The following is a 23,443-nucleotide window of genomic DNA, read 5'->3' on the forward strand; positions in this document are numbered from 1 at the left end:
AATCTATCTGATGTATAAACACTATGTCATAACATTGCATATACCCATAAATAGAATAAATAGAATATAACTGTGTGTGTGTGCGTACGTGTGTGTGTGTGTGTGTGTGTGTGTGTGTGTGTGTGTGTGTGTGCTGTCTGTAACTTTTCCAAGTAAGACCAACGCTGTAATCTCTCTGTATACTGAGGCATCTGTAAGACATAGAAATTTGTTTTCTTTCCATTAAGACTCTGTCTGGCTTTATAATTAGTGTTTATAGTAAATACATTCAAAGTTTATCCTTGGAATCCTCAATTCTCTTGCCATTGTAGTATCATGTGAGCCTTAAACTAATTTATTACAGCTTCTTTTGGCTTCAAAGTAACTGAACGTCTGCTGAAAGCGTTGGCCACTCAAATACACACCTGGGCACAGGCCAACTCCTGCCTCAGGCTTTACAGGGCTGGCAGTTGGTGCTCAGACCTTTACTTAGAACAACACTTGCTAGACTCATAAATGTCCCTGTGACTTTCAGTCCCAAGAAATGGAGCATCTTACTGTAAAGTTTGCTGCTCTTTATCAACTGCCAATTTCTCTATTAATTAAAAAAGTAAATGCAAACAATGCTTACTTTTAACAGATAAAGCAGTAAGATTTTAGCAACATGCAACTTCATACCCCAGTGTTGTTTCTTTTCTGCCTTTGGCTTGTCCTGCCTGTGTTTTTGGCCTTACTAACTCTTACTTTAGCTGGGTGGGTGAACATCTTGGTAGTGACCTTCCTTGTTCTTTAACAATGGGGTCAGGGCAGGCCAGACTGATTCATGAATGGTCCCCTGGGAGATTCTGGGTGGGACAGTAATATGAAGAATTAAATATGGTTAGAATAGTGAGTGGAATGTTAACATCCCACACATATACACACACTTAGGTCATTAGTACTTGCTAGTCATTTTGGCCGCTTAGTGAGCAGATACTATTCATTTTGTTATATGGCTTCTTACAATAATATGAGAAATGTGTGATCATCTCCACTTTTTCAAATAGGAAAACTGAGAACAAGAGAGACAAAGTAACTTATTTTAAGTCAGAGGCTTATTAAGAACTAAAACTGCAGTTTTATGGTTGGTCAACTTCTTCTACAGCCTCTGTTTTGAGCCATTCTGTCACACAAAATGACAATTATGCAGTGCAGTCACTAAATATGTCCTGGAGATCACTGCGACTAAACTAGCCAACTCCTGCCTTAAAAAATTCTTTTCATATATTACATCCCAACCATTTTCACCTCCCTCCACTCCTCCCAGTCTCTCCCCATCTTCCCCAGATCTACTCCCTCTCCGTTTCCCTTCAGAAAAGAGCATCCCTCCCAGGGATATCAACTGACTATGGCATAACAAGTTACAATAAGACTAAGCAAAAAGCGTCATATCAAGGCTTGACGAGGCAAGCCAGTTGGAGGGAAAACATCCCAACAGCAGTCAAAAGAGTCAGAGACATCCCCACTCCCACTCTTAAGAGTCCCACAAGAAAGCCCAGCTATACAAATACAATGTATAAGAAGAGGACCAGCCCAGGCCCATACAAGTTTGCATGATGGGAGAAATCCTTCTGTGTATATCTTTGTCTGATTGGCTGATAAATAAAGCACTGTGGGTTAATAGGGAAGCAGGATAGGTGGGACTAGGAGTCGAGAAGGATTCTGGGAAATGTAGTCAAAAGTAGAGAATTGCCATGTGATCCCAGGAGGAGAGGAAGCAAGTCTGGCATTCTCAGTAAGGTAAGACCTTCTGAAATATATATTAGTAATTATGGGTTAATAATTAAGTCAGAGCTAGCCATTCAGAAACCAGAGCAAGCAGGCAACAGCTTCATAATTAATATAGTGTCTCATGTGTTATTTGGGGGCAGAGGCAGCAGTGGGACCCAGGCAGCTGTTACAATCTCTGATTGTCCCTCCAGGATCTGTGAGACCCTATGAGTCCTGCTTAGTAGATTCTGTGGACCATGTTCTTATGGTGTCCTTGACCCCTGCTTCCCATATCAATCCTCTCCTTCTTCCTTGGTTCCACCTAATGTTTGTTTGTGGATCTCTGCATCGGTCTTATAAGTTGCTGGATAAAGTCTCTCTGATGATAACTGGGCTAGGTTCTAGTCTATGAGTAAAGCAGAATATTGCTAAGAATCATTTCACTGCCTGTTTTTTTTCCAATCATGTTTGGTTTATCCTAGGTCTCTGGGTCATCCAGTCTTTGGTTCCTGGTCATTCATGCAGTGTTAGGCTTGGGCTCCTTCTTGTGGCATGGGCCTCAAGTTGGACCAGTCATTTGTTGGCCACTCCCCCAAGTTTTGTTATACCATTACCCCAGCACATCTAGCAGACAGGATAAATTGTAGGTTGAAGGTTTTGTGACTGGGTTGATGCCCCAATCCCTCCACTAGAAATATTGCCTGGTTGCAGAAAATGGTGGGTTCAAGCTCCATAGACCACATTACTATGAGTCTTTGCTAGGGTCACCCTCATAGATTCCAGGGAGTTTCCGTTGCACTAGGTTTCCACATTACTCCCAAAATGCCCCTCAAAATTACAACTGACTCTCCAAGTACTCTTTCCCTCCACCCCTATCTCTCCTGTTTCTGTCCCCACCTGTCAACAGTCCACCGAAAAATATATTCTATTTCCCCTTCCCAGGAAGATCATGAGTCCCCTCTTGAGCTCTCTTTGTTACTTAGCATTTCTGTGTCTGGATTATAGTGTGATTATCATTTACTTAACTGCTAATGTCCACTTATGCCATGTTTGTCTTTCTGGGACTGGGTTACCTCACTTAGGATGATTTTTTTCTCCTTCCATCAATTTGCCTTCAAATTTCATGATGTCTTTTATATTTTTAACAGCTGAGTAATTGTGTGAATATACCACATTTTATTTATTCATTCTTTGGTTAAGGCACATCTAGGTTGTTTCCAGTTTCTGGTTATTACGAATAAAGCTGCTATGAATATAGTTGAGCAAGTGCCTTTTGACCGGATGTAGCATCCTTTGGGTATATGCCCAGGAGTGGTACAGCTGGGTCTTTAGGTAGATCAAGTCCCAATTTTCTGAGGAACTCCATATTGATTTCCCAAGTGGCTGTACATTTTTATTTGCATTTACCTGATTGCTAGGGATGCTGAACATTTCTTTAGTGTTGTTCATTATTTGGAGGGTCCTTTGTTGAGAATTCTCTGTTTAGATCTATATCCCACTTTTAAAATTAGATTCTTTGGTTTGTTGATGTCTATATTCTTGAACTCTTTACATATTTTTGATATTGGCTCTTTGTCAGATGTGGAGTTAGTAAAAACCTTTCTGTGGGCTCCTGTTTTGTACTATTGACAGTGTCCTTTACCTTACAGAAGCTTTTCAGTGTCATGAGGTCCCATTTATTAATTGTCAATCTTAGTCCTTGTGCTATCGCTATTCTGTTCAGGAAGTTGTCTCCTGTTTCAATGCATTCCAACTCTTGCTTTTTGCATGGAGGCCTCTGACATAGAGGGAGTTAACTATCTTACTCCTCTCATCCAAGAGAATGGCATGCCTAGGCTTTTCTGGCAGTTTCTAATCCACAGGTACCCATGGCTTCCTAGATGCTTGAGGTACACATTAGTAGCTCAGATCTTATTGTGGCTGTGGCTTCTAGACAATAGATTGTAGAAAGCTCTTTGCTTTTTGGAGGAGCAAGAGTGACAGAAAGTGGTTCATTAGGTGAAGCTCCAGGCATGTGGGCATATATTGAAAGTACTTACTTACTATGAGTACTTACTGTCACCCCTGTCTGAGGTTGGGCAGATAGACTGGCAGAAGCAGAGCTGTAAAGATACCGGGAAGAGTCTGAAGTATATTTTGTGCTGAAACTTTTGAAGATGGGAGAGTAATTTGTAACAAATGAGATAACTGTCCTCTAAAATGAGTATATACAGTATTTTTTAAATCTTTTTTGAAAAAAAAGATTGTCTTGTTGGACTCACACCAGGCTTTCCCCATTAGTTGACTCCTCAATACTACAGAAGAGAAAGATAACTAGCTACGTGTGTGCATGTATGCATGCATGCATGTATGTATGTATGTATGGAGAGAGAGGGGACATACTTCTCTTATAACTGGCCAAGATCATTGACTATCCATTTTTATACCTCTGGAATGTTTTACTTTGAAACAATTAAATTGCATTTCTTCCATCCCTTTCCTCCCTCCAAATACTCCTATATACTCCTCACTACTCTTTTTTCAATTTTATGGCTTCTAAATGATGCTGCAACGATAAACGGCACACTTACTGAAAGTAAAAATAAGTATTTATTGTAGAAATTAGTCACAACAGACCAAAGAAGTAACCCAGATGAGCCGAGTAGTTTTCCGCCGCCGAACTGGAAGCCAGAGAGCCGGAAAAAGAGAGCTAGACTTCCGTTGTTCTGTCTTTTATACCTTCCTCCACAACGCCCCTAGCCATGACCAAAAGTGGGCCTGGCTAGTGACGTAGTTCACCGCCTACATCCATATTCATCTTTAGTCATGCCTAAAGTAGGTGTGGTTAGCGATATGGTAAAACGCCCTTTTATTACCTCATCTGTATGCGCCTCTAATAAGTCACATGGCTAATGGCGGAGTTCTGTTTTCCTTCTTCCTCCTACAGTTGACTCTTCAATACTACAGGAGGGAAAGAGAAAGATAATTAGCTATGTGTGTGCATGTATGCATGCATGTATGTATGTATGTATGTATGTATGTATGGGGAGAGAGGGGACATACTTCTCTTATAACTGTCCAAGATCACTGACTATCCATTTTTATACCTCTGGAATGTTTTACTTTGAAATAATTTAATTGCATTTCTTCCATCCCTTTTCTCCCTCCAAATACTCCTATACTCACTACTCTTTTTCAAATTTATGGCTTCTTTTATCACAAATTGTTATTGCACGCATGCACACATACACACACACACACACAGAGGCATACTCCTGAATAGCGTCTTATCAGTCCCTACAATGCTACCTGTATATGATTTCAGGGATGACCGTTTGGCACTGGGACAATAATTCATGTGCTCTTTGCTCTTACCTAGGGAAGGCAAGCTTTATCATTCCCAGCCTTCCTCCATTGCCTGTAACTCTTTGTGTAGGGTTGCTACCTCATGGGATTCTCTCTGTTCAGGGTTAGGTTAGGTTCCATCAGTCAAACTCTTGTTGTTCAGCTCACATTTGAGCAGTCATGCTGGTGAGACTTTATAGGTGTGGCTTCTGCTATTACTAGGAGACACAATTTCACAGCCAATTACCTGATCCTTTGGCTCTTACAACCTTTTCATTCTCTCGTTTGCATTCTTGTAAGGGTTAGGAGTGGGATAGTATACTATACATTTCTGTATTTTCAGTGGTGGTGGTTTTCTTAGTGGTCTCCTTTTGTTGTGAAGGAAGCTTCCTTGATGATGGGTGAAGACTACACTTATCTGTTTATATATGCTGGTTTGGAAAAACAGTTATGGTAGATTCTCTCCTTCAATACCTCTTGGATCTTACATGCACGTTCCTTTAGTCTACCTATCCTTCTCTTTCTCAACCAAACAAACCTACCTCAAAGCATTCCTTTCCTTATATGCAACATGTCTTCTGGTAACTCCATCTTAGGGCTGTTTGAATAAGAATGGTACCCATAGTCTCATATATTTGAATACTTAGTCACTAGGGAATGGAACTCTATTATAGTATTTGGAGGATTAGAACATGTAGCCTTGTTTGGAGAAAGTGTGTCACTAGAGGTGGGCTTTGAGGTTTCAAAAGCTCAGACAATGTCTAGTCCCTCCCTCCCTCCCTCCCCCCCCCCCCTCTCTCTCTCTCTCTCTGCCTATGGACCAAAATGTGAAGGTCTCAGATATTGCTTCAATGCCTGCTTGCATGCCACCATGATCTCTATGGTCCATGATAATGGACCAAACCTCTGAAATTATAAGCAAGCCCCCCCCTTTAAATTCCTTTTATAAGAGTTGTCTTGGTCATGGTGTCTCTTCACAGCAATAAAACAGTGATTCAGACAGGGATCCTGTAATTTAGTATTCTGACATTATTACCATACTCATGTTTGTCTTCCAAGCTGTGGAACCCAATGTAACAAACACATACATATCAGATGCTCAATAAATAATTGTCCAAAGAATGTGAAAGTGGAATACAGGTAGATGATGCAAAAATGGTAAAGAGCAAAGGTCTAAATGTTTTCATGCTTTAGGTTCCATTAATCCTTGCTCTTGGTGTGTTTCTAGTTCTTCAAACATGCACCTATAGGAAACAGATATTAGGAGTCTAAATAACTGTGATAATTGTGTGCATTTGGATTTAAGTTGCACGAGACATCTCAGGTTTGAGGAAGTAATCCAAGGATGTTCTATATGAGAAATTCCATAAGATATAATAAAGTGGGCCAGAAACATAACAAAAGACATTAAGTACCATTGAACTTAAAATTAGAAATGCTGTGAGTGATTTGTGAGAAAGGATGGAGAAGTAACTACAAGCCTGAAGAGTTCAAGCCAAGGCAGAGGGCATTCCTGCACCTTCCAGCCTTGGTACCTATGCTATTATCAGCAGAGCATCCAAAGATATAAGTACAGAGTCAGACGTTGACACAGAATAAAGAGTTCACACACATATAGGCATTAGCAGACTCTTCATGCTGACAGAGGCTCCATTTTACCTGGGGGTATTTTATAAGAGATACTTTCATTTATTTCTTACTCAGAGAAGAAACTCTTGCTAAAGCCAATGCATCTGAGTGGAGGATACTGCCGATTTTCTTTCTTGTATGGGACAGGACATCTGGAGGTCTGATATTATACAGTGCAGAGTAACTATGATCAGCTGTAGACTGCTCACAACTAAAGTCTGCTGTTCCACTTGCAGGATATTGGCCTGAGAAGCCAGGCCTGCAGTTTGTTAAAATGAAAACTGGTTTGGAGTTTGGAATTGGCTATGATATTTTTTGGGGTAGGGTGGGGAGGAAGACTGTTTCTCTTAAAGTGGCCTTAATCTTCCCTTCTTCAACTTTAAAATGCATGGGAATAGCTCGGAGAACTTTAGATTCTTATTGAGCCAATCTAAGATATATCCTTGGATCACTACTAACAAGATCCCATATTCTAATTGTAATAGTGCTGTTCTAGGAACCACGCTGTGGGTATTAAGTACCCAGAGTATCAGAAGTGAGAGTTTAGTCTATGGAATTCAGTTTGGAAGTTGAGCACCTGACATGCAGAAAACTTAACCAATTAATGCTTTGGGTTACTTATCTGTAATAGAAACAATGTGATCGCCTTCCCCACCTACTTTTCCCACTTAGCATAGGTCAATTGCAAGTAAAAAGCACAGAATTAGTTCCTTTATCTGCTCTTTTGCAAGACTGCAGGTACTTCTATACTGCAATGTGGACATTAGTGTCAAGTCACCACAATACATAGGTTAGTGTGATGACATCAGGTAAATGAGTAGAATTTCTAATGGTGTCTCAACTATAAAGTAAATATGCATACACCTACAGAACAAAAACCTATTTGCACATAATATGAACCATATATAATACTGGCTACTGAAGATATCATGGTAAATAAGGCCCACGTAGGAGTAAATAGCCATAACAGAGGCAAGTATAATAATAAACAAATAGAAAAAAATAACAAGATAATTTCAGAGCATGCCCTCTGTGAAGGCAACAAAGATGTTGGCTCTTAAGGTGACAGGGATCTCTCTCTATGATAAAAATTATTCCTATATAGGGAGAAGGAGATGGACCCAGTTAAAAGAACATCACCACAAGCGGAAAGAATGGCACCCGAGTCCCTGTGACAGGGAAGATCGTGTGCTGCACTTGTAATTCTCATCCCAGAGCAGGTGATATGCATTTACAAACATGACTGGGTGGTGAATGGTGTCAAAGAAAATTGACTTCTGTAATACAGGAGCTTGCAGGCTAATGTGAAGCATTTGGACTTTAATTAATTTAAACATTTGATTTGTAGCCAGAAACAAATGAAATGCTCTACACAGGAAATGATACAATGTGATTTATTCATCTTTATGAAAATTTCCTCTAATTAGTACTTGCTGACTGGGTATGAAAGGGAACAGAAAAGTAAGAGTCTGGCTTTGTAAAAGTAAAAGCTTTGGGGCTAGGAGGTGCTGAGGTACTGGGACAAGCTCCAGGAATACCTGCAAGGAGGAACTCACAGGGTTTGCTGATGGATTGTGTGAGACCAGATGGTGTTGGAGAAAATGTAAGATTGAGTGAGTGCAACCAATGATGTCTCCTGTGTTTCAAGTAAGACTAACAAAGTAAATGGTGATGTCATTCATTATGCTGAGGGGTAGTACATGCAGAAATGTGGAAACCAGGAGCTAAGGAGTAAGAGTTCATACCATCTACAAAGACTGTTCTTCACTCTTCAATATCTTTTTCTGTTAATGTTATTACTCCTGAGGGACTCCCCACCATAAACACCAGATGCCCTTGCCTGGCAAAGACATGATAATTCTCTTGGACCCAGAAACCATACTCTTATTTTTCTCCAAGGGAACATAAATATGACTTTTGAAAAGCCTTCAGTGGTGATAGAAAAATGGGGTAGACTCGTGTGTGCCTCAAGCAACATCAATCAAACATGCAGCCAAGTTTTGATTACAAGCTCTTTATTTCTGGCAGGGTATAAGGAGGAGAAAAGGCACATCTGGGGTTTCAACAGTAGGTGGGTACCACAAGCTCTGGAAATTGGGAAAAGGCACCTTTCAACTTGGAAATTGTGGCGATTTGTCTGGAGAAGTTGAAAAGAAAATAAATACGAACCTTAGCCTAACCCCAACTCCTCATGATGTCATTTACAAAATAAGGGATAGAGAGCAAGATCATTCAGCTAACAACTCTGGCCAAAGAGCTGAGTGCTCAGTCAAGTCCAGATGGGAGTGCTACAGGCTTCTTAGGTGGATGATCTTACCCTCTTTTCCCTGTATTTATGGTGTACTTCTACTAACATGGAATGGAGAAGAAATTGTAGGCGTTTGTCAACCTCATTGCATATAAAAAATATTGGTAGACTATTAAAATATAGAGTTGAGGATTGGAGATCTAGTTCAATAATAGAACAATTGCTGAACAATAATAGAACATTGCTTTGGTTTGATCCAAAGCACTGAAACAAATATTGGAATGGAAGCAAAGAGGGAGAGTAAGGAGAGAAGGAAGATACTGTCTTAGGCCAGTTCCAGGGTGTTTGGTTCAGTAGACCAGACAATCTAGGTTTTCAGAGAACTCTTAGTTGATCGTGGTAAGTTACTCTACAAATTTCATCTGAAACCCATTTGTCTAATGGTTGGAGTGTTGTATTATATTGTGAAAACTTCAGAATCTACTCTGGCTTTAGCTGGTGACTTTCTTACTATATGGCATTGGGAAAGTCACTTACTTGGCCACTAGTATTAGTTTTCTATAAAAGGCAACACCTTTAACTTCCATTATCCCACTGGGATGAAGAAAGTACAGAGAGTGGATAGATTTCAGTAGAATGTTTTATGAAAAAGGTAGCAGAATGTGCTTTCCAGGAAGTCTGGTACCCTGTCTTGGGAAGGACCTGTCTGTATGGTTTGGTTTAATGCCTACTGCCATCATTTCTTGAAATGCAAATCCATTCATTCCATGACTGCAAAGAGTTTCTTAGCTCCTGGTTTATACATATTATCTGAAGGAAGTGGGCCATTAGGAGTAACCCCCCCCCCTTTTCAGGAATAGTCCTGTAACGGTGAGAGTCTGACATCCCCAAATAAGGAGACACACAGAGGCAGCCATCACAAGTGCCACAGATGTGTCTTGGTCTCAGAAGTGGCAGTGACAGTACTGTAGACTGAGTAGCTTGAACAGCCGGCATTCAAGCCTCACAGTTCTTGATGACAGCATTGGTAGATGTCTTCTCTGAAGACATGTTTCCCTGTATGCAAATGCTCTCCTTTCTGCTGTGTCCTCATAGGGAAGAGTGTAGACAAGGCACACAAGCTTTTGTGTCTCTTCCTCTAAGGGCACTAGTCCCATCATGATGGTGTTATCTTATGATTTGATTATCCCTTTAATGCCCTCCATCCAAATTGAAATAACACTAAGAATTAAAGTTTTTTTCTTAGGCTTATTGTGCAATACTTCACAGACCCTTTCGCGAAGGGCTGTCTTGCAAGTCTCTCGGTACATTAAAGACAGAGCCTCATCTTTGATATGCCCTCCTTTCTATTCCTTGCATCATGCATTGTCTTTTTCTTTCAGTTGCTTTTATCTTTAACTTGTATTATTTTATTACAGCATGTCTAAAAGTAAAATTTTAAAAAAGCTTATTTTTTAAAAAATAAAGCATTGAATTATCTCAACATGAATTTGTTATTTAATAAAAGCTCTTGGCTTTTTGTTTTAAAAAAGAAAGTTTTACCACAAACTGGAGAGATTGAGAAGAAGCCACAATTTTGTCCACAATAGTAACTGAATAGAGTGTGTGGAATAATTTAAGCTTCAGTCCCCTCAGACAAGATTTAGAAAAAAGCCAAGTCTCACAGAAGTAGGACTAATCTAAGGCATTCTTATTTTCTGATATAATCATGGTGTCTTTGGAGTGTAACAAACTGGCTAGAAGGGTCCCATGGCACAGAAGTGCCATACCATGACTCTGAAGACTCAGGCCATTAACTATGAATCCACGTGTAAATGCTGTCTTCAGATTGAAGCACCCCACACTACTGGGTCATGGGGAACCTGTTGAATGCTTTGGAAGCAGTCTGAAGTTGGGGCCTGAACAGTATCATCTTATGGAAAGGTACAGGTACAGAAACCCAGGAGATGACTGTTGTAATGGTTGACTTCTATGGTCTGCTTGGTTGGTTTAAGAAACACTTGGGGGCATTAATGAGGCACAGCTTTGCATAGATACATGAGGATTTTCATAGAAATTTAACTGAGGAAAGGACTGAGGGAAAGACACTCCCCGAATATAAATGTCACCATCCCACGGGATAGAGGCTGGGACTGAATAGAGAGAGGAAAAGGAAAGAGCCAGCTAATAGTCAGCATTCCCCTTTCTCTGCTTCCTGAGCTTTGGCAATGTATGCACCATCAACAGTTTTGGTCCCATGCCCAGGCCTTCCCTGACATGATGGACTACACTCCCCTGAACTGAGAGATGGACTCTTCCTCCTTTAAGTTGCTCTTTGTCAGGTTCTTAGAGAAGACTGCAGTCACATAAAACCATCTTCTTTGCAAAGGAAAGGAAAGCACAAGGAATTCATGAAACCAGGAGAAATGTAGTAAAGGACTGTTATTAAAGGACCTCAGTTGCTTAGGAAACAAGGATGCTCCCAGTCTCCCCTCAAGTATGCCCAGTCCAGGAACCTTACTCTCAACTGTGCTTCTTTTCTTGCTACCACGCATCAGTCCCATCTCTTGCTGCTGCTTTGCATCATGGTTCCTGTCACATTGTGTGGGTACAACCCCAAGCACCCAGACTCACTCTTCCCAATCCAAATTTAATCTGTCTACTCTCACCTCTGAGGTTATTAAACTGGCAAGGAAACACATCAACTCTACATTCTTGAATGCTTCCTCACTCTGGGCAAGGAACGGGGAGACTGTTTCCATGGTTGGAGCATTTCAACCAATTCAGAGAAAAATACCACATGAAATAAGAATATTATCATCCTGGCCAAGCACAGATTTTCTTTTGCAGCCATGCTGACAGGCAAGGGTGGTACAGCTTTGCTTCTGTCAGTGGAGTTGCTGTCTCTCTCCATTTGGGGAATGTCAGTTCACCAGAGGTATAGGAAGGGTCTCAGCTGTGTGTGTTGAGGGAATTCCCTGGAGGGTTTAAACTCTGCAAAGCAAAGGAAGAGTAAAATACTGAAATTAAGGGAGTTTCAAAGGAGCCTCTATATAGTAAAATGCACTGCAAACCCTTTATTAGTAAACAATTTTGGAAGCCATGTTTAAGTATCATCTTTGTGGGAAAGAATCCACATACTAAATAATTAAATAATATATAGCATGCTCTTTCGTGGAGTTCCACAATGAACTCAGCTAACCTCTGCTGGTGAGAGCCTTGTGCAGCACACAGCCTTCTAAGGAGATCATGTTATAATATGTTATTCAAATTGTTTGAAAGCAAACACATCCTGTCACCTAAGATTCTGGGAAAGGGACTAAGCATCACAGTGCACTCCTTTATCTATGAAGTGGGGATAAAAGCAGAATTTTATTCTGAGAGTTATAATGTGTCCATTGATTTGTTTGTAATATGTCTTGCAATGTACCTGATGTTGTTCATTGCAATTCAGTGATTTAGAAATCAAGTTTTTATTTACTTGCAAATAAACTAATATTGATTCCTAGAAGTTGAAAACAAGATGATGACATAACTTCTGCCTTCTGTAAGTTTTCAACCCAATGGGGAAAACTGATTTCTGTATATATCCATGTTTGATTAAAAAATGGAAGAATATTGCAAGCACTCAGAAGGCACTTTATGATTGTTGGTTAAAAGTGTATATGGAATGGTATGTATATCTTAATGTTAAAATGAGATCATGACACTACAAAATGTTCTGGACATGTAGCACATGCCTGCAACTCCAGGCAGTTGGGTAGTGTTGGTAAGGAGACCCAAGAGTTCAGGGTCACCCTCAAATGCTCAGAGGTCAGTTTGGATTACATGAGACCCTGTCTTAAATCATAGGCATGTGCACATACCCACAGCCCCACCCCCACCCCCCCACACACTCACTTACTCACAAAAGAAAGAAAACAGATGGTAATTTAAAGCCACCATCTACCATTTACATGGTGGAGAGAGGCAGTGGCCAAAGAACTATTTATATTTTGAATTACAAGCTTATCTGTAACCATGAGTTTTGTGAATCAGAAGTGGGTATGCGAAAACTGCCAAACCGGAAAGCACCTTCTGATTGCAATGAGTCAGAGTGGTGTGAAAACGGAATCCACAGAAACAGGAACTCTGGTGCTTTGATTCCTATCCATCTCAAGCACAGTGTCTGGTCAGAGGCCATGTCTGGGCATGAGATGGAGGGGCCATTCTTCCAGGACAGTGCTGAGTCATATCTGCTCATGGATCTGATGAAAGGTATGAACCACTTCCAAGGAAAAATAAACTGGTAAACAAACAAAGCAGAGAGAGTAGTGATCTCAGTGAGGAGACTGACCTTTGAAGACCAGGTGAACCTCTGTTTTAGAACAATACATCGCTGATTTCTTTCTACTCAAAGAAGCAATGACTGTTAACAATTTCGGCAACTGTGTCACCACAGAATAGGTAATCTTCAGGTTCTATCTGATTCGTCCCCTGATTGTATGACAATTCTGCTGTACTCTGAAGTATATGGCATGTCCCATTGTGCTTAGATTTGAGACTTTGTCTATAAACAGTCTAGTTGATACGATATTTATCAACTCTGTAGGGAGTAGTAAGTCAAATATACAAGAACTCATACCACAGCTTCCTCAAGCATCACTAGTTTTAACTTAAAGACCACAATGGGACATTTTGTCTAAATAGAACCAATTGCTCTCTCTCTCTCTTTATCTCTCTCTCTCTTTATCTCTCTCTCTCTCTCTCTCTCTCTCTCTCTCTCTCTCTCTGTGTGTGTTGTCCCATACATATGACAAGACATGGCATGTGTCGTGTCATAGGACAACTCTAGAAGTCAGTTCACTCCTTCCAGCATGTAGGTTACAGGGATTCAACTCAGGCTTGACACTTCATCCACTGAGCCATGTCACTGACCCCCTTTGCTAATTTTTATCATATGTTTCTGAGGATCCAGGCTTCTCTAATGGGCTGTTTGGTTTCATGTCTTATTAGTAAATTCCTGAAGATACAATGCCTGGATGATGGTACCTGGGAACAAAGGAGCTGCATCCCAGTGGTGTGTGAGCCTCCTTCTCCTGTTTTTGAAGGCATGTATGAATGCACCAATGGCTTCAAGCTGGACAGCCAGTGTGTGCTCAACTGTAACCAGGAAATGGAAAGGGTAAGGAAGATTTTGTGAACTTCATTTGGATGAGACTGTGCTCTCATTTTCTTGATCATGGCTATGGCATGAATGTTGGGGAGAAGTAAACTGAAAGAAATCCAGCAGTCAGGTCCTTATGCAGCTGTGTTCTAATGAGAGGCACTGATATTATTCCTTAGAGTTCCAAAGAGAGTTACTTGTTTGGAACATTCCCTTCCAAATTCAGTTTTCTTCGAGGTAAGTAGAAGAAACCAGGGAGTAGGGTACCAGAGTACATTTCAAGTTTGTCTAGGATCCTGATTTGGCAAAGAAGTCAACTCCCATGGGTGCACTGACCTAACTTGAGTAGAAATTAAGGACTTGTGAATTTCTTTTATATTAGAACAAAGTCCCCCCAAAAAACACAAATTGTTCAGCAAAGAATATTAAAGTGCTATTTGACAATTATCCTCCCTAGGATTCTGGCACAAGTCTGAACTAAAAACCCCAGTCTTATGATTGTATGACTAAACTCTGTTTTGTTTTAGATACTTTTCAAGTATCACAGACACATACATGAAACAGGAAGTCAAGTAGACTTTGGAGGCAAAGATCAATGACCATCACTGCTCCGTTGGAGTGACTTTAACTTAGTGTCTAATATTCAAGATAATACTGCAGAACAGATGTGAAAAAATGGGCCACAAAAATGAGATCCAAAGGCATCAGATATGCCTGTGTGAATTGACTAGTTAAGAAAGCATGGCGTTTGCCAGACAAAGACAGAGCTATTGATACATCTATATTTCTCCCCTCGGGGTTTATAGTTTTTAATTTTCTCTGTGTTCCATCCGGTACAATATACATTGAATTGTGGTGGTGGAGGGGGAGTGAACCAAGTTATACCAGGCAGCAGTCATGTGGGGAAAGGAAACAGAACCAAGCAGGATTAAAAAAGCGATAATATGTGCATTTCAGTAGAGAGGCAAAAACATACCTTTAGGAAAATTATTACTTTCACTATACAAAGCCTGCCTTGAAAAAATATTCAGCATTTTCCATAAGCAATACTGGTATGATAATTATGCATGAATTGGGGTAAAACAATACCACCTGTGGGCATTTTCTCAAAATAGCACAGAATATTCAGCTCTGGTCAGTAGTATATTATATCCTCATTACTAAAGGAGAATATAGTGCTGATAAGTTTTATGAATGAGAAATTGTTCATGATTCCTTCACATGGAAACAGCAAAAATTGTCTTGGGTTGCTCTGTTTGTTTGTTCATCTTCCCTTCCTTCCTTCCTCCGTTCCTTCATTCTTTTTCTTCTCTTCTTCCTCCTCCCTCTTCTTTTGCCATATTTAACTCTACTTATTGTTTTGGTCATAATTTATCCCAAGTTCCAGAAGTTAACTTGTATCTTTACTAGTCAGACCAATTTTCCCCTTCCTGCAATGAAATTAACAAAATAACAATAGTGGTGTTCCTTATCTTTGGCATTCTAGACTCCCATCCTCTGCACTAAAGAGGGGCTATGGACCCAGGAGTTCAAGTTGTGTGAAAACCTGCAAGGGGAATGCCCACCACCCCCTTCAGAGCTGAATTTTGTGGAGTACAAGTGTGGACAGGGATATGGGATTGGTAAGAATGGGAATCTGCTCACGTTACCTACTTTGCTTTGAAAAAAAACTGAGAGTGCATGTATCTGTGACTGGGTTTGTAGTTCTGAAATGAATGAACAGCTGCACCCCATGTGAATCTGGGCTCCTATATTACCTCTGTTGTGGTGGGAAGGATTATTTAAGATGAACCTCTTTAGCTTTACTCCACAGAGGACTGGGTTCCAGAGCCTGTGGGCAAGCGCTTACTCAAATAATTGCAATTTAAGTTGTGTGTATTAGAGATGACTTAGAGTAAGGTTGACTCAACTTTGCTCAGACTGGCCCTACACATTACAGAAAATTTTTGTAATGTGTGTGAAACCTTATGAGATTGAATCTAAACTCTGAATTTACACCCAGGCTGAAAATTTCTTAGGAGAGTCTAACTCATGTGGTATAAATGTGCATGACATGTGTTAATTGGAAAACCCAGGCATTTCTGAATTGACTCTTCACCTGGTTCCAAGTGTTATTTGTGCTATGACATCTTGTGCTGATCATAGCACAAACAGACCTGGAAGGTCAGCTACCTCAGATGTCTCTTCAGTGGTGTTTCATGAACAGATTCTCATCCTCAAATATTCTGATTTCTACATAAAATATTATACATCCATATCATCTCCTATAAATGATGTAGCTTAAGATATTATTTAGCTAAAGACACAGATTATAGACAATGAAAAATGAATGGGAAATTAAAACTACATAATTTGTAGGAAAGAGAAGCCCAAGAATGAGTGTTGTTTGGCTAACCTTTGAGGGGGGACTTGGGTCTCTGATGTAAAGACACAGAACATGATTTTCCTTTGAGAGACCAAAATCTCTGCTTCTTATTTTGGCTGTTTTCTCCTTTACTCAAATAAGTTTCTTGGTTGTGCATGTAATGACCTTCAGTGTGCCAACTGAGAGGATAGGTCCTGAGGTAATATAATAACCTCTGTGCCACTTCCTCCATGCCAGTTATTGAAGCTACCAGGTAGCAGGTGCTGTCAATATAAGTTACTGCGATAGCAGAATGATATTAAATATACTTAAAAGGCATCAGTTGATCAAAATAAAGTTTAGCTAGCCAGAGTCCTGATTTGGGGATGTGTCAGTCTGCTAAACCAGAAATCAATCTTTTAATTGTTGAATGACTCCATCATACATCAATTTTTGAGGAGAGGATGTACTGGAACAGGCAGAGAAGATGGCATGTGGAGATAGGAGGGACTTTTAATCACCTTATATAACAGTATTCCTATAGGTACACAAGGGACAGAAGTCAGCCTTGCCTATAACTACCATGACAATATAGTCTATAGTGTAGACTACTTAGCTAAGCAAACATTGAAAAAGAGTGTGAACTGAGAAGTCCATGTCTCTGCTATCAATCTCCATTCCTTCAGGTGCAGTGTGTTTCCCGTTATGTGTAGTCCCCCCTAGTGACCCTGTGATGCTGCCAGAGAATGTGACTACTGACACTTTGGAGCACTGGATGGAACCTGTCAAAGTCCAGGTGAGGAAAGGGTCAGGTTTGTGTGTTGTTCTCACTGATACCTGCACTGCTTGAACCTCCACTTCTTTTACAATTAGACTCAAATGTTATGAAGACCCTTTTTGGCTATTATGGGTAAAATTTTAACTCACTTTTTCTGGTACATTCCCTTATCATTTTTTCCTTGGAAATTACTAGAAGACATTACATATTTTACATGTGTATTTCTACAATTGGTATAAACTTACGGATAATATCTCTTTTGTCTGTTACTATTTAGGTTCTCAAAATTGTGTGTAGAAAATGCTAAGTGTTCAATCACTATTTGTAAAATGAATAAAACAAGTGAAAAAAATCAAGAGCTGAATGGAGAATATTTTGTTGTGAGTTGTAGTTTCTTAGAATGAGAATGGAATTGGGATATAGCTGCTTTATTATACTATTCAATTAAATCCTTGCTAGCTACTTTCTGGAAATCCACTAAGACATGGATTATGGGTCTATACATTTTTTTATAAATCATTTCTTATTTTTCTTCTTTGCCTTACTGACTTGGACCCCAGTGTGATATTTACTGTTAACTACTAGATTGCTATTTGGTTTTGATTTTATTTTGACGTGAAAGATGCTGATTTGGAGTTCTGAAACATTATATAACGCAATGTGAGGAACGGTTTGGCTTATGGCAGAGTTCTTTGGGAATGCCTGAGGGGTAGCAATTAACCCATCTGCCCTGGAGCCAGGTATCACTGTCCTCCAGAAGACAACCAGGATACTATCACAGACATAGACTCTTTCCAGGGTAGAGAACCATTGCTCTCTCTCTTGTTGAAGCCTCCCTTTCCTCATCTGTCCTTTACACAGATTATTATTTACTTATGGTGGTCCTGTTGCATTTTGTTCATAATTGTGTACCCAATGCCCTATTTAGTGCCTGGTGCTCTTAAGCATCTTATAACATTGGTTGTATGAGTAAAAATGTGTAGGAATGCCACTTTCTACTTGAGAAATAAATATTTTCTTGGCACACATGCCAAATTTGAGCAGTTTCTTGCTGCTATGGATAAGCACATCCTTGTCAGTGTGGAGATAACTCTGGCCAAGAAAATGCAGAGCATTCATCTCCCCTTAAGCCAGTACATTGAACAGTATCATCCTTTTATCGTACTTGCCAGATTATAGTCTGATTAGGAAATTCTTAGTTTTGGATGTGTTTCTGAAGCTCTGTAGTATAGACATTAAAAACGTATCTTTTTAAAAAAGATTTGATATGCATTTATATATATGTGTGTGTATCGTATGTATGTATGTATGTATGTATGTATGTATGTATGTATGTATGTATGTGTGCTATGTGTGTAAGAGTGCATATAGGACCCAGAGGACAGCATTGGATCCCATAGAACTTGACTTACAGGTGGTTGTGAGCTGTTTGGTGTGGGTGCTGCGAACTGACTTCTGGGCCTCTGTAAGAGCAGATAATTGCTAAGCTATCTATCCAGCCCTGAAAAATGTTTTTGTTTCTTATAAAGCTAAACACAACTCCTTAATTCTACTAGTCACCAGCTGAATAGCCTCAGACAATCTGCTCATTGTTCTGGGTATCTATTTCTTCAGTGAGGATCACACACATTTCCATGGGCCGTCTCAGAATCAGAGGAGAACCATGTGAATCGAATTTAAATTGAATTGATTGATCCCCGGTACTCTTTCTCAATCAGTTGCCAAGAAAAGAAGCTTCCTTTCCTTTTGCCCACTCCTTATAATCTGTTGTGACACTTCCCTGCTCTTTCTGATTGAGGTGTATGTACCCCATCACAGTGTTCTAGTACACAGTTGCAGTAGGGGAAATCTCGAGTTGTGTGTCATGTTGTTATGGAAAACAAAATAAAGTAAATTAGTACCTCCCAACAACCTAAGGGAAGAACTGAGAAAATTTGAAAAGTGTGTAAGACTAATTTACTTTACCTTATAAGAATAATTTATTCTTGGCAAAATAAACCAGGAGTCAGAATTTCATACGTTGAAAACATAATAGCGAATATTCTATGTGTTTCTGACATCCAAATCAACATCTTTCATACCAAAATAAAATCAAAACCAAATAGCAATCCAATAGTTAACAGTAAATATTACAGTGGGGGCAAATTGAGGCATTACCTAGGACCTTTATTGATTAACAGCTCTTCTATTGATGCAATATTAGGGAGTGTTGTTTGCAAAGCATAAAAGTATGCTCTGTATTTATGAAATTGGAACTGTATTGTAAAAGGTAAATAAGGAAAGACAATGGAACTAATGAATATGATCAAATGATTGGTGTATTGAGTCCCTGGAGTCACCTACAATGAGACTATGTTTCAGCCACTGATAAAGTCTTGAAGTCTGTCATGAGTGCAAAATTTAACCTTCATAAATAATAAGAAATACCTCATATACCTAAGCAACCATCTTAGATAAAATACCTTATTTTAAGTAAAACCCTGTAACTCAGACTGAGTGCCTGGAGGTTATTCTGTACTGTATCCACTCTGCAATTTAGGTGTCCTTTTGACTCACTTAGGTAGCATATAAAAATGATAGACATTGCATTCTCCTAAAAACTAGGGTGCCTTGAAATGCATAAGGATGTGGATCACAAATATCCCAGCTATCCCACTGAGTGTTTCATGTGTAATAAGTCATTGCACTTACAAATAGAATAATTACAGAATAAATATTAAAACTCAAGAATACCTAATTTGAGTATAATTCATTTGTTTAGTGAATAACTCTTGTCTCTGTCATGGAAATTACTGCTGTCTATCATATTTCAAAGAGTTTTCCATCCAATGAGACTGCAGAGTGGGGAACTAAATTATATCTTTCTTCTCAACCCTGCTTCATATGATTTCATTCTTTGTAACAAAAGTGGTATCTTATATTTGAATAATACTTTGTCTCTAAACTCCTGTGTATATCCACTACTATTACTACACTACTAGATTATATAATTATATATGTAAATATGTTTTTATATATAATTTGAGTCTCCTCACAGATGAATACTCTTGGAAAGACTTTATTATCTCTGCTTTACATATACATAAGCATTGCTAGATAATCTGTCCAAAATTTCACAGTTGTCAAGAAGTGAAGTGAAGAAAATGTTTAAGCAATGTTCATTTTTTTAGGGGGGTTCAAGATTGTGTTTCTCTATGTAACAGTTCTGGCTATCCTGGAACTTGCTTTGTAGACCAGGCCTAAGCAATATTCTTGGCTCCAAATTGTGTGACAGTACCTGTATTACCACACTCCCAGCAGTCTTTTCCCTCTAACTGTCTGCTTGGGATGGTTTTCCCATCAAACAGAAAATACACTGTTCTTTTCAACCATGAAAAACACCAATCTCTACATTTCCTCCCCTTATCGTGAACCCTGCAAGAAAATCATTTAAAGAGAGATATTTTCTTATAACACTATTTTTCTTTATTGTGACATAATTTGTTTTGTTTTGATTTTAAAGAATGGTGAAGTATGCATTCAGGTGTCTATAGTTTATTTACCTTTCTCTAGAGAGCCAACTGGTTTTTATTCTTGCAAATGATGCCTGAGATTTAGAATACTATACATTTCATTAAAGGAACAATTTCCTAAGATGTCAGTTTCCTGGGAGTTTTGATGAGAAATGCCTCCAAGAAACAACTGACATAAAGAAAGAGGAAGGTGGTTTGCTCTCAGAGCCTCTGGGCATTCCCCTTCAAGGGGAATGAAACACTACCTATCCTGCAGCGTTCTTATAAACGTCAAAAAAAAATGAACACATATGAAACACCCAGCACAGTGTCATCATATAAATCTTAGGTTGAAGTGATATTTTAATTTATTTAGAATAAATTTTACCTTTTCAAAATCTCCTCCTGCTCTGTGAAGTTTGCATCACTTAGCTCCATGGAACAAAACCAGTGTGTGTGTGTGTGTGTGTGTGTGTGTGTGTGTGTAAAAGTCTAGATTGTTGATGCTTTTTTTTTTTGCCCTTTTGCAAACTGGGCTGGGAAAACTAGAGAATCAGTGCCTCTTCAATATTTCTTACTGTACCACCTTTGACTAAGGAGGCAATTTCTTAAAATTTCTTTGTGATACATAGAAGGACAGAGTGATAAAATGCACACACACACACACACACACACACACACAATTCTGTTTCAGTTTTGTAAGAAAATGTTTCCTGTAGGAGACAGAAGGCCAAAGTATGAAATTCCCAGGTGGAAATTCTGGGTTTTTTACATGGTGACCAGGCAGTGGGATCTGACAATAATGAGAGGCAGGGTGCTGTGCGCTGTTAGTATTGATGCTATAGTTCGTGCCCTGATGCCCTGAAATGGCTCTGCCTGAGGTCTTTTGCCATCTGTTGTCACTTCCGGAGAGTCCAGGGTCTCCACACTGCTGAGATTGTGGGACATGCTTCTCCAGACAAGGAATATGTTGCCATTATCAAGTCTCCATGTTTTCTTCCCTTGGTTTCTCTTTTTCTTTCCTTTGTCATGCTAATTTCAACTTCATACTGAGCACAAAGGGTCTTCAAAGTAGATTGAACATAATGATTAGAGGAAAGCAAACAGTCTGCAAATAGAAGACTCCACTGAGACACTTTTCAAAGCTTTGTTTTTCAAAAACTCTATTTAAGGGTGAGGTGAGTTGTTTATCTTCATCTGCTCTTTCACTGAAATGGTCTGTGATACCATGACTTTAAAATGGGGAAATCTATGTTTTAACTTGGAAAGATGTGATCTTTCAGGAAACAAATTTCATGAAGGGATTTGTTTTTAACATAATGCAGAAGTCATTTGCCTGGAACTAAGTTTCCCTAAATTGTACTTGAATGTGATCCCTTCCAAAGCACAAGGCATCTACCATTGCCTCTCATTCCCTCCCTCCCCTCTGTTATTTTGTCTCATGAATCTCTACTTCACAATCTGAAAAATGCTTTCCCCTGTCTTTAAAGTGCTTCTATAATTATGAATTAGTCAGACACAAGTTAATGAGACTTCTCCAAGGGATCTATTTGGAAGGAACCTTAAGACTGATCCCTGCCACCTCCCCAGCTCTTCAGTAGCTCTGTGATGTCAAAGCCTATCATTTTTGTTTTGATTTTGTTTCCAAAATTAATCCTGAGAGGACTAGTGATTCTTTTAGTAAACAAAATAGTTTAAAGCAAATGAGGAAGAAGGGGAAAATAATGAGGTTTTCCTGTGCAGGTGTTCTGACTGCTCAGTGTATGGTCACACCCTCCCTTCTTGATATCATCTGCTCCTTGCTATTTAACCTAACCCATATGAATAGTCAATATGAATAGTTATTTTAATTCTTTTTGCTAAAACTGAGTATATGTAAAATCCTTTCATATGTGCAAATGTAAGATAAGTTCATCATGATGAGATTGACAATATTCACTGATCTGTAAATGCTAATTCAGGTTTTAGAGTAATTAAGACTGCCATACCTCCTTAATCTTTGTGAGTTGCTAAAAAGTCAGTGGTGTGTCTGTTGTACCCATCCTAGATGTCAAATCCTTGAGAAAGAGGGTTGGTCTCCCGCTCTGTCCTATTCTGTGTGTCGACTTGAAGGCAGGTGGCACTGTATAAGAACTGACCAACCACTAGATGCAATGCTGGCCCCCAGGCTTCTCCTGACTCTTCTGGTCTATGAAAGTCATCCATCTCACAAGTACATCCCTTACCTGTAAGGACATGCTTACCTTATATGATAAGTAGAACTACTGGTCATTGAGTAAAAGACAATTGCAAGTGTTGTTCTAAACTATGTATACTTGGGATACAAGAAGGAAGTGAATCAGGGAGGAAACAGTGAGTTGGACAGATATGTGAGAGTTCCTGGTGAGAACTGATTTTCTTACTTTCTGGAATACTTTTGGCAAAATATAAATGTTCATGTTACATCCATAGACAATCTACAGAGAATAATAAATAGAGAAATTTCTGTTCTTCTGCCCAGCTTTTTTAAATCTTTTAAAGTCTTGTTGCTTACAGAGTATAAATCAATACACACTCTTCATGTGCTCAGGACCTCTCATATAATTACCCTGTGTTTCTCTCTATTGGCATGCCTATTCTGAATTTACAGTTTTCTTGCATGTTAATGCATAAATTAACATGTATAAAAACTCTTACTCTTAACTCTTATGCTGCTTACACCCAATTTCTCAGATGAACTGGTAAATGATGGTAAGTGACAGTGAGCATGAATCGCTGAGGATTTGTTCCAAACTTT

General features: G+C 39.3%; 1 protein-coding gene across 1 annotated transcript in view; it reads left to right on the plus strand.

Annotated features, from left to right (window-relative positions):
- The window catches only part of Pappa2 (pappalysin 2), a 234,881-nt gene that overhangs the window by 165,808 nt on the left and 45,630 nt on the right, over nucleotides 1-23,443 (plus strand). Inside the window, exons 17-19 of the mRNA XM_005071329.4 lie at nucleotides 13,904-14,072; nucleotides 15,541-15,676; nucleotides 17,085-17,194. Of these exons, the coding sequence (XP_005071386.1) occupies nucleotides 13,904-14,072; nucleotides 15,541-15,676; nucleotides 17,085-17,194 (415 nt within the window). The remainder of the gene's footprint in view (nucleotides 1-13,903; nucleotides 14,073-15,540; nucleotides 15,677-17,084; nucleotides 17,195-23,443) is intronic.

The sequence above is a fragment of the Mesocricetus auratus genome, unplaced genomic scaffold (genome assembly GCF_017639785.1).
Source record: "Mesocricetus auratus isolate SY011 unplaced genomic scaffold, BCM_Maur_2.0 Super-Scaffold_100676, whole genome shotgun sequence".
Taxonomy (NCBI): domain Eukaryota; kingdom Metazoa; phylum Chordata; class Mammalia; order Rodentia; family Cricetidae; genus Mesocricetus; species Mesocricetus auratus.